Source organism: Aythya ferina, assembly GCF_964211825.1.
Source record: "Aythya ferina genome assembly, chromosome: 1".
Classification (NCBI taxonomy): Eukaryota; Metazoa; Chordata; class Aves; order Anseriformes; family Anatidae; genus Aythya; species Aythya ferina.
The window spans coordinates 126699962-126713024 of record NC_140296.1 but is presented as its reverse complement, the minus strand read 5'-3'; the positions used below and the strand labels follow the sequence as shown (position 1 = coordinate 126713024).

Sequence of the window (13063 nt, the reverse complement as noted above, 5' to 3'; positions counted from 1 at the left end):
AAAAAAACAGTAAATTAAGTTAGAAACAGTGGCCTTAGTATATAGAAGCAAGCAGCTAGTAACCTAGTCACAGGGGTAGATAAGTCTTCTACTTAACTGTAGTGACTTAGACAAGCCTTTTAACTGTCCCATATATTGTTTGTACATCGGTTAACATGGCAAACCATTGCACTCGTTCTATAAGAATATTACTGAGGATTTAGTCTGTGTTTTTAAAAAGCCCTGAGGTTTTCAGATAAAAATTACTCGGAGACTACTAAGTAAAACAATTACAGTGTTTCATAGCATTTAAACTGAAAAAAAAAAAAGTTATCTTAGTCTCCACAAATAAACTACTACTACTGTCAGACTTGTCTATACTGAAACAACATACACATTTTTGTTCCACCATCAAATATGGCATTTTCACTTTATAAAAATACTGTTTGAACAAATGTTCCCAATACAGCAAAAACAAACTAACAAAAACACTGAAGGCCATAATTCCCTTCAGTACCAAATCTAATTTGTTGTAATATACCCAAGTAAAGATTCCCTTCAAAAACTAAATTCTCAGATGATTCTCAATTGAGTATTCCAAGAAGCTTTGAAAGCTAAATGTAAAATTAAGTATTTTTTATTAGGTATAGGGGAAAGCAATAGGATTAATTCAAGACCTTCACAGTAGTATCTGAAACATAAAAAGAAATTCAGAAGCAGCTTGACTTTTCACACTGGGTTCACAAAGGTTGTGAACTGGGTTGGCACTTTTCACAATTTCCATTTGGTAGTGGTGGAGATACTGCAAGTACCTCTTTGTTCATGGACGGCTATTTGGATATTGAAGACTTTACCCAAATACTGACAGAGCCACTAGGCTACACGGTATTCTTAAGTTGGTCTCTCTCTGTTCGTGTCAATACGTTCTGTATTATATAATGCAAATGTCTACTAAATTCCTACTAAACCTTGGAGAAAACACACTGATATTCCATTGTTACCCTCATCTGAGGTAGAATCACAGAATGGTTGAGGCTGGAAGGGACCTCCAAAGCTCATCTAGTCTGATACCCCTGCTCAAGCAGGGTCACCTAGAGCACTTAACGAAAGTCTCTCACCTGCAGGCAAATGCCCCAGACTGCAAATTCTCTATGCTGCTAGCTCTTCCCTTCCCCATAATGGATCAATAATCTCCTCAGAAGGCTCAGAGGAGATGGGTAAGGGCAACAAAGGGCAACATGCCCATGAAGCTCTTTGAAGAATGTAGGGAGTGATTGCCCAGACCTGTTGTAAGGAAAGCTGACCTTATCTTACAATAAAGAAAGGGTTTAAGATGAAGAGTTGTAACAGTTACAGGGATCAGCTGACTCTCAGATGACTTGGTTGAGCAAACTTTTCACCAGGAGAGAGTCGAGTGTGAATGTCTAATTGAGTCAGCAGACCAGCACATGGTAGCATACAGAGAGCTCAGCCCAACCTACAGTGTAAAAACAGAACAACTAATTAAAAAGAAATTTGAAGAGAGCAACTGACTTGGGCTAGCTTAAACACATTTATCCCTTCCCAGTGACTGGGGCATGCAACATAGAATCACAGAACATTGTGATGGTGAGCTTATCATAGAGACATGAAACAAAAATCATGTCTGCATTTTGATTTAACAGCTGTCTTCTACATTTCTACCCCTAAACTAATTCTCAACCAATAAACAGTTTATAACCAGAACGAAATGGAACATTTACACAACTTGTAAAAACCATCTTCCTCTTCTGCAACAATATTGCAAATACATAAATTAAAAGGAAATCTCCCCGAGAAGTTCCACAGTACCACTGCAACAAAACAACAGTCAAATACCTTGAGGACACTTTCAAATCAAGTCCTCAGAATTCAGGAGAGATATTTTCTGATCTTCTGACCGCTACATATTCACCTACATATGTGCTACATGTAGATCTAATTCTTCTTTAGATAGAAACTGCCAAGAAACAGGGTTTGATAGCATGGATTTTGAGCTTATTATTTCAGTGACGTGGAGAACAAGTCCTACGAGGAGCGGCTGAGGGAGCTGGGCTTGTTCAGCCTGGAGAAAAGGAGGCTCAGGGGTGACCTTATCGCTCTCTACAGATACCTTAAAGGAGGCTGTAGCAAGGTGGGGGTTGGTCTGTTCTCCCACATGCCTGGTGACAGGACGAGGGGGAATGGGCTTAAGTTGCGCCAGGGGAGGTTTACATTGGATATTAGGAAGAACTTCTTACCGAAAGGGTTGTTAGGCATTGGAACAGGCTGCCCAGGGAAGTGGTGGAGTCACCATCCCTGGAAGTCTTCAAAAGACGTTTAGATGTAGAGCTTAGGGATATGGTTTAGTGGGGACTGTTAGCGTTAGGTCAGAGGTTGGACTCGATGATCTTGAGGTCTCTTCCAACCTAGAAATTCTGCGATTCTGTGATTCTGCATTATGCTATGACCATAAATAAAATAATCCACCTTATTTACTGTCTCAGTGCAACCCACCCACCTTCTCAGCTAAAAACACAGAAGAGGAAACAGGCCTGTTTAGTCTTTTTACCTCACCCTTGCCAAAACTACTAGTCTGCCTCATCTGATACTCCTTTTTCCACTATGCCAGTACTGGGTATATCTTGTTCTCCAATACTTCTGCCTCTACCATCCAACATCATGTATTTAGGTATGGGAAGAAACAGAGAAAGAAGAAACTTCCTTCACGTTAAGCCTTCAAGTATTCCATTGGATTACCTTTTACTTGATCTTAGAAGAAGCAAAATTCTCTCCCCCTCTTTTCATTCAAATGTATTCCTACCATTTGGAAGCCAAATTAGTCACTAGTAAAACTTAATTGAAAGAAGGAAAAAAAAATCCACATTTTATTCATAGATGCATCTGGATTAATTCCCACTAGAACAGGAACAGTTGGAAAAATGGGAGGGAAACCCCCAGCCATACTCTTGATAAAGACTGTGTTATGACACATGAGGCTAATTTTCATCCCTTGGCTATGATGTATGGAAAAACCTCCTTCTTCTTTCTTTCATCTTTTTGACATTATTTTCCCCCAGATGGCCATTCCTGAGAATTCTTACAACAATCCAGAATCTGGCAATGTTTCTGACATTTTCAGATATGACGACATGCATGTATGTTCAAAATGATGTGCCCTAAAAGTCTGATTTTCCTGACTGACCATTCTGGAACACGTACAAACAAAAAGTCCTTAAAACTGCCTGCTGAAATGGCCATAGTAATACCTTTCTGTGCAGAAATGTTCCTACCTCTCTACCTTGCAAAGGTAATTTTGGGCTGAGACCTGATCCACCACAGATGACCTACTGACATTAAGTGAAAAAAACTGAACAATTCTAAAAAGATCAAATTCATTTTTAGCCTTTGTTCTTTAGTATCAGCTTGATATAACAAGAGATCATTCTTTTATGTACAGAAATCCCTGAAAGTAAAGAAGAAAACTGCAAGGATATCTAGGCTCACAGACCATAAATCCTGTCTTTGCAAATGCACCATTAGAAAGTTGTGTTTGGAGTGACAGTTTTGAAAGAAAGCAACAATTCTTCCCAAAACACACTGCAGCTGAAATGCACTGTTGCTAAACTATGTTTCTAAGACAATAAAGCAGATGTTTGATTTGCTGTTTCTTCTATCAGGGATGTGTCTGGCTGTGACCATCCCAATATTAAATAATGTAACATATTCGTCTGCCTCTAAACAGGGCCACCATTCCAGAATACCTTCTACACAGTCCATGGTTGTCTGCTAGCAGTGCTTGTTATAATGTTTAACATCAATTAGAATGGCAAGGCACACATTTCTGCAGTGAAAGTCTCAAGTGGTTCTGAGAGACGGTCTCAAGTGGTTCTGAGCACAACACTTCCACCAACACAAAATTCACATAATTTCTAACCCCTTTCCAGTCCTTTGCACACAATGCAGTTTGCTCTCCACCTCTCACTATTGAGTTACAAACCAATTTTTCAAGACTGCAGTGGAAGAAATGGCTGCTCTGGCTGTTGTTAGTAGCAGGAAACGGGCCAACTCTGCAGTGTTCAACAAGGCACCTTGCCAAGGCCACTTGCCTCTGCTCTGTCACTCCCAGAGCCATTTGCTACACACTGCAGGAAAAGCTCTTAGAGTAAGGTGCACTGCTGGACAGACAAGTGCCAGGGGACTGCTGAAACAATCAGCAGGAAGAAGAGGTGACTGTATGTCAGAAAATAGTCTTCAAGGTGACTTAAAGATGATGTGTAAATATTAAGAATCTTGACTTTGATGTAAATACCATTCTGTAGATGTAAAAGCTCTCTTTTAACACGGATATAGCTGAATGCTTTTCTAACCATTACACTGAAAACAGTTACTTAATAGCCTTACCCTTTTTCCTTCAGCCTTCTATACTTTATACTTAAGTATTTCTTTACTTTATACTTCAAATATACTTATAATACTTCTCCATGTTTATTTTCAATGCTATCTAATCCAGTGTGAGAAAAAAAAGAAAAAGACCAGAACTGTTCATTACTTGTTTAGACCAAATTAGAAATGAAGGACAGATCATATGCAAAAATAGATTTTGCGAGATTAAAGACTTAAACTACATAGTTGACTAGCACTGCAGATTTCAGGCCCACACAGGAAACCCAAACCATCACACCAGCAATCTTTACCAAGTTAGAGGAATGAATCTTCTAGATATTTCCTCTGAAAAAAAAAGAATGACAATGAAATCAGTTCCCTGATGTCATACACCTGACTACAGAAAAGACGTGATCACGCACAAAGCATTATTGCCTAAGCACAGATGACTATTACATCTTGATCACTTGCTTTTACGTCCCCAAAGAAATGTCAAGAAGCTCTTAAGAAAGGTTCACACTTTGTTTGATGCTATAGGACTCTCCAATTCAACTCAGCCCAGCACCTTTAATATTTAGAAGTTCACAAAAGCAACTTTCCTCAAAACTAATTTCCTTCACAGGAGAGTATCAGAAAAAAACAGAGATTCCAAATACCTACAATAAAGGAATTGATATGTTATTGGTTCAGTGATCTCAAAATTCTGCTAGTTCTGCTATTCTGCTAGCAGAGTATTTCGGTGAAGACACTGTTGTATAGATTTTAATGAATGATAGATCCAAAGTTACGTAGGCAGTCCTTCATCAACCAACAGCTCTTAAATTCCATATCTCTACAGTTAAGGTGTGTAATCTGTGGGGAAGATTTCTGCTAAGCCCTACAGACAGGTCAGAAAGAGTGCTCTATTCAGAAAAAGGAGACAATCGATCAATTACATTTCGTCTCCTGCTGACTAACTCTCAAAATTCTGACTTCCTTTAGGCTTTGTGCACCTGTTCACAAGCTTTAATTTGTCTAGTTTCAAATTCTCCAAGCCGGTCATATCATTAGGCTAGCAAACAGACACATACTTAAAAATTAGACATTTTAACAGCACTCACTGTTAAGACTTCAGATGCATGTCTGAAAACGTCATGCTAAATTTGCTAAATTATCTGCTATTTGTTTCAAATGAATATAGAAATTGCCAGACTAAACTATCAGCCATTTAATTTAGGAATCCAGTGCTTTCCTTATAGCAGCAAACAGCATACGCTTCACAGGAACACACCAAGCAAGCAAACAAAAGAAACCTGTTGCTGATACTATTGAACTTCCTGTCCAAAAGAAAATTCCAGTTTTAAATTATGCTTTGAATCTATAACTATATCCACCTCGATACAAGCCATTGCCCAAAAGAGCAGCCACCTTCTCCCCTGCTCTCTTCTACTAGAGGTTGCAATTGCGTAACCACAAAACGATTTGATGCACCAAGCTATCCCAACAGAAAATTGTTAAAGATTTGGACAAAGTTAGTGTTCCATTAAATTAGCCCACTTGGATCATACAATTGCCAGATCCTGCAAAAGAACAGAGAATTTGATCAATCTTTTTTGGGTTAGATTAGCTTAGCTACAGCATGAAAGCAAACCCAAAGATAAATAAAGCCCTTATAACACAGCAAGCAGCACCAACAAGGCTGGAACAGCAGAAGAGGAGCAGGGCTGCTCCATTCAGTAGCAAATTATTATTAGACTGGTTTAGCTTCTAGAATTTCTCTCTTAAGAATCTCAGGCTATGGCTGCACCATAGTCTGAGCCACCTGAAATCAAAACAGTTGCAACATTACCCTACATTTCCGCCCAAACATGTATCTCTGTCCTTTCCCATGTGCCCATATTGTACATTTCTGATTCAGTAACCACCTCAGCAGGTTCAGCACACTGAAGAACCATTGTTTTATGCATCTGGAATTTTCCATTTATTTATTCTGCACTTACTAAGATGGGGAATAAGCCATAGTCACTTTCAAAAACTATTTGTTGAACTCATGTCTATGCACACTTAACCTGTTTTGGTAATAGTTAAGCGTTCCCTTCTAAACCTAAAGGAAAAATTAAGTCTACATTTCTTAATTTGCATTTCCAATCACTTTTGGACTCATGCTGCATTCAGGCACCTATCATACAGATATTGAGCTGCACACAATTCTCCAGCAGACTCAGAGAAACCCTGATACAGGTTCATCACGTAGCCAGTAATGCTGGGGCAGGAAGATGCTAGGGATGCTGGGTCATCCCCGGTTTTGGCTGTAGAAGAAAAGGCACCAGCAGGGCCTACTGGACCCACGCTGGCTGTTGGCTTACCTGCAGATCCAGCCACACTTCCCATCCAACCCTGCAATACAGAAGAGTTGTGACCCAGTTGCTACTGCTGTGACCACTTACTGAAATAACCCTAGCTCGCTCTCTCCCTTTGGCATGGTACATGGTAACTCTTACCATTCTCTGACATACAGATTTTGAAAGAGTCATAGTTTTGCTCAAATTTTAAGATCTGTCTTTGGCTCTGGGCTTCAGTGATATTTATATCAGCATGCTCTACCATCAAAGCATACAACATAATTAATAAAAGGGCCAGTTTTCAGCCTCAGTACGTGTTGTCCTGCTGTGCTGCTAACTCCTCCTAAGTTAAGTGTCTTTTCCACTTTCCCTCTGTAAGGCAAACGACATCAAGCTTCTTCATGTACTATGCTGAATTTTTGGTCTCTGAGCTCTTCATCCATGTTTCTGACAGCCATCAAGACCACACAGAAGTATCACTGATTATATCATGTACAAGAATGCCACATTCCAAAGTTTTAAATAGCTTCCTTCAATTGTTAACTTTACAAAGTCAAGTTGACTTTCTCTTAACAATTAAGAAATTACCTAGATCTTAAAGAATTAAAAAAAAAAGACCAAATCACAAGTTTGAGTATGTGAAAGCCTACTACTTCCTCCATATGATGTATTAACCTCAGAGTTTGAGACGTGTATTGCGAAGCTTTCAACAAAAACAATAAATGTGGAGGCGAAAACAGGTATTGTCCACTGAATATTCAGACTCTTGATGAAGCCCTCTATGTTGTACAAAATTTTACTCAGTCTGGACCCCTCACACAACAGCAGGTTACAGAAAGGGTACAGAATGCATTAACTACTGAATTTTGTTCCAGGACACCTTTTTTCCTAGGCCAACTGAGCACTTTAATGAAGAATATGCAGCACATAACTTTTATATGTACCCTCAACCAGAAATCTCTCCCAATACATGTGGACAAGCACTGGGAAAAAGAAAAATGAAAAACTAAGGGGCACAATTTTTCATCTCTTTCCAGAAGAAAGAACTGTCTGATATAAAAAACAAGAGCGTTTAAACTTGCTCTTTTGCAAAGGTTAGTTACTTAACACAGTTTTAAATGAACTCATATGAAAACAAATTTCCTTTTTCTGCTTTTTCTTTCAAGTTATTTCCTTATTTTTTCTCATTCTTATACTATACATTTCTTGGTATTAGTTCTCCAGTTTGCATACTTTATATCTTTTCTTCTTTCAGCATTAAATGGAAGAGAACAGAAAGGACCACAGTTCATGCTTACCATAACTAATACTCCAAATACAGGCAGAAGACAGGAAAGAAAACATCACCATGAAATAAAAACAGTACTGAAAACCTAAAGGGAAAATTATGAATCTCAGAGACTGCAGCCACAGTTCTGGTTGGCTGCCTTAGCAGAACATACTGTCCAGATTACTGCATACTCAAGGCAAAAAGATGTTCAGATTTTCTGACAAGAAGTTTCTCTACTTGAAGACATCCTGCAGAATTTCAAGTCTCTGATTAAAAAATCTCTGACGTCTCAGAATAAAAAAATAAATAAAAACTAACAATACAAATTAACAAAAAAAATAACAAAATGAAAATTTAGCAGTAGAAATGTTTAGTAGTAGAAGAATGGTGGCTAGTAGTAGACACTCATTTTCTAGTAGTAAACACTCATTTTCCCACTCATTTCCATTTTATCCTTGATTGATTCATGTTATAATATGGTAAACAAACACTGACCAAAGCTTATCCCCAGAGACAGTTTTAAGCTTTCCCTCCTATATAGATTCCTCAATAAGAAACACAGCATTAGCTAACATGGCAGCCTCTTCTTCAGGCTGTGGGTACCTGTGTATCTTCTTCCTACACAGAAATTATTCAAACACAACTCGCAGGAATGTAATTCCTTCCTGGATCTCCAATGATATTTTTTTGAGTGATACATTGGGAAGAGGAATGGAAGAGGTACACATGCAAAACAATTGCAGTCTCTTTCCTTTAGGAAATCCAAACTAAAAAACTTCTAAAAATCATTATAAAAGCATTATAATAGTGTTAAAAAGATTGACTGGTGGTATTCTTCCTGTACATAAACTTACTATGTGCAGCATTGTTTTACTTAACACTTCTAACTCACCTTAATGTCTTTTCATTTTTAATCACCACCAAAAAAAAAGCTAATCAGGAAACAGAACAGAAATGTTACAATTTAGTTTAAAACACCTTAAGTTGTAGTCATTGTTCAAATTATTCTGATGTGCATACTTTATATGTCAGTCCCTTTCTTTTCTTTATAAATACCCACCTGTACAGCAGCATGCTTTACTGATGTCACATTATTACCTCTACCTCCCTAATAGCTTGTACTGTTCACTGAAAATTCCTTTTATTTCAGTTCAAATGTGTTTGATATCTTGGAGCCATCACATAAAAAGAAGAAAAAAGTCCCCTAAAACTTTTAAAATATGATATATGAACTTGAAGGATCTGTGTAACGCTGAAACTCAGTAATTTTGACTTAATTCAGAGGTCCTATAGTCCTTATCCTGGAATCAACAAACTAAAGCAACCCTACTGTCTGTACTACAAAGGAAAGACAAAAGCATTTCTAACAGAAATTGACAAAGTTAATAATTAGATTTGATTATCATAATAAATGCTAAAGCATATGGTATCATGTACATGTACATGATTTAGATGATATATCTAAACATATCAGTCTGGCACACATGGAATTCATTATCAAAAAGTATACACGCTTCATTTTATAATCTTTTTACACGGACCCTTTCAGCACTTTCCCAGCATTATCTCATCCTCACCAAGATTTCCATCCTCAATGGTCAGGACCACTTCATCCATCAGCAAGGCCCGAAAATCTAGCTCCTCTTCACAGCACTTGGCCTTCAAGGCTCTCAAGATCTCCTGCTGAGGGTAGTCTTCTCTGATGCGACGGTCTGTTAAGAACCACAGCCTGGGAGCAACTGAACTGCACATCTTGGACTTGTCTTGCAACCTTCAAGGTTTCTTTCCAATGGAAATTCTCTAGCTGGTGGAGAAGATGAGACTCTGTTAGAGTACAAAGGCTTTTATCTTCATGTTCCCCACTGTCCCGAGTCCCACTCCCTCTGTCAGTCCTTTTCAATGGAGTGTAACTTGCAACCTCCAAGTGGGGAAGCAATGTCTATGCCTAATCTGTAACAGAAGTAGCAAAAGAAATAAATCCATTTACATTCAATGGCTATCTACCAAATGCTAAATTCAGGTCTTGGCTCTTATCCTAGTTTCATCCACAGGAAGTATACATTTGACCTAACTACTGGTAGCAGTAATACCATCCCCCTTTCCTGACAGTACCAACAGGCATACCAAAGACTGAAAACGTCTTGAATGGCCATCTCTGAAGGACAGAAATTCAGCTTAACATTTGGGATAATTCCTTACAGTTGTAAATAATTCCGCTGCTGTCCTAGGTACTGCTAAAACACCTGTGATAGACCTTATACCCTATAAACAGGTGGATTCCCTTTCCACCATATAGACAAAAGGTGACAACCAGATTCTTTCTGTTAGAAAGCCCAGACAAAAAAGGATGAAATGCATTAAAACAGAATTTTCTATAGTAGTATTTCAAGACTGAGTCACTCTTACACATATTTCACAAGTACTGTGAAATAAATCTAGTATTATGAATAACAACGCTGGAAAGCTGATGGAACAAGGAGCATCAACATAATGTTATTACTAAACATCAATACATGTAACCTAAAGCAAAATCAAGGCTTAAATCTGAGTGTTAGCCCTCTTCCTTGCTCCAAAAAGAAAAATAACCTTTATATTATATAAACAACATTAATGAATTCAACACCAAAGACATAAAGAACACTTCACATTAGAGAATTTCAATGATATTAGAAGTGATAAAAGCAAGGTAGTGTTCCTCTTGATTTGAACACAGAGGACTTCGACTGTCTTTGACTATACACTAAAATATTTCAAAAGCTGCAAAACAATCACAGATACGTTAATGGACTAGAAAAATACACTTGTTTGCATATTTTTTCAACAAAAGCAGGAAGCAGCATGGTGTAAGGAAAAAGAATTCTGTAGAAAACCATGGCTGTTTTCTGTCACATATTTTAAATCTTCCTATTAAAACAAAGAGGTAAAAATCATTGTTTTCACATGTTCACATATACTTACGTGATTTTTAAACAGAGGTGAACTCTCAGATAGGCACAGTCATTTTGCCTGATAGTCTTAAAGACAGGACACGGTATCAGAAGATACAAGCACGGACAAGACTGCAGGTATACAACTGCCTTCATTTGATATTCCAAAGAATTTTCACTTTTGTGTGTGTGTGTGTGTGTGTGTGTGTTTGCTGTTCTGGGCTCAAGTTTCTGCAGTAGGTATTAAGGCAGAAGGACTGTGTTGAAGCAACCCTTATAACAAGCTGGTTTTTTTTTATTTTTTTTTAATTGAGAAGCATGTTTTTGCGACTAGTAAAGCTATTTCTTAAACAACAGAAAGATAACATTTTAGGTGGCCACTTTTATTCCTGGTACTAAGAACCATAGTGGCAACAAGCAAACCCTAAAGACTCCGTGACTACTTTTCCATTCCTTTGGTAAATTAGAAGAAACAATAAAGCCGAGGACTAAAGTTTTTTCACAGTAACAGACTGAAAGTAGAAGCTAGGGAAAGGCAATCACAGATGCAGACCAGCCCCTGACAGCAGGCAAGATGCTGGATCAAGAACAACGGGATAATGAGCGTTTGCTCCTTGCAGGAAAACGGGTATGAAAAGGGGTAGACTGTAAAAATATCATTTGCATCAACAGTCCCCTTCTCCTTCAAAGCAGCTGAAAGTGAAAAGGGCAAGATGAGACCTGGGCATGCAAGTGCTGACAACTGTCAGATCCTGCCCCACTTTTGGTTTTCTCAACAATGGATTTCTCAGTGCAGTAGTGTACAGAAAACTTTCTGGGGCAACACCCTCAGGTAAGAATTGGGACAAGCTATATGTTTCAGAAATGGCACTGTTACAGCACAGTTCAGAAGGCTTCTTGTCAATTTATCTTTATTTCTGCTATTTGCATGCATCACTGGGGAGACCAAACAGCCCCACCTACCGTTTCTCTTTTGAAAAGCAGCTTTATCAAGCAGGATAGCATAGCTAATTTAAAAAAAAAAAAATATATATATATATATAGAACATACAGAACATAAAAATATACTAGACAGACTTTGTCATGATTTAAAAAAAAAAATCAGAAGCCATTATAAATCTTCAGGCTGTTTTTTGTTTGTTTTGTTGTGAGCTTTTTTGTTTGTTCATTATTTTTTTCTTGGTACTGGTTCTAACACTGGTACAAAGGAGCGTGCATGTTCCGTACTGCAACCTTCCGCCCATTTTTGCTTGCTACTAACGTGATTTCTTTGCCAACAGAGATCTGCTCCCATTTTTCTTACATCTCTTTTCTACATGGCCCCACTTCTAACCCTTTAAATCGGTAAAAATTATGGCATCACCTCCTCTGATTGCCATTTCAGCACTTCCTTGCTTAAAAATCGGCAAAGAGTTGAAGAAAAAAGAAAAGAAGTATATATATGTTTTCTTTTTACATATAAAGGATATATATATATATATATATATATATATATATATATAATTCTCTTCTATTTTGTAAGGAGCTAGAGCACTCCAACTCAACTACCATATTAAACCACCAACCATATCAAAAACACCTTGTACAGGTATTCATCTGCCTCATAATAGCTTGTCCATTTTGGAGAAAACTTGAAAGATTTATACATGTATATACTAAGGCTCACATCTCACCATAACATAGGCAGGTTGCAACCTTAGGTCTGGAGATTAAGGAACTCACTTTAGATCAAGCTTTAAATCGGTGGCAGGGGCATAAATGAGTAATCCATACTATAGGGTCCTTGACCTCCTAAGCAATACCAATTTTCTTCAACCAAAAGAAATATTCCCATCAACCTAATATTATGTTCCTAAAAACAGAATCGACTTACCAAATTCAGCCTCTCCTTATAATCTCTATTTTGATCATGTAAGAAGTCTCACGGAACACAAAACCTGCAATTTACCCTATTAACCCAAACATCTTAACAATCCCTCCCACATTCTCAAGAAAATGGTCTGTAGGAGGAAAGCTTGCCTTGCAATCAGATGCACAAGAATATCAAGCTCTCAAGTTAGATTTCCAGAATTTTTCCCTGAAAACCAACTCCACCCATTTCAATTTAAAAGATATAGCCTGAGACAATGCTGGGTGTGCATTAAATATTTCCTAATCCATGTGAACATGTATTACAACATATA

The 13063-nt window shown here is 37.8% G+C and overlaps 1 protein-coding gene across 1 annotated transcript in view; it reads right to left on the bottom strand.

The window, feature by feature from the left end:
* RIMKLB (ribosomal modification protein rimK like family member B) overlaps positions 1-9705 on the bottom strand; it is a gene marked incomplete at its 5' end in the record, with an annotated part of 43134 nt that extends 33429 nt beyond the window's left edge. The window contains one exon of the mRNA XM_084535985.1: positions 9531-9705. Within this exon, the coding sequence (XP_084392111.1) occupies positions 9531-9705 (175 nt within the window). The remainder of the gene's footprint in view (positions 1-9530) is intronic.
* Positions 9706-13063: the final 3358 nt, after the last annotated feature.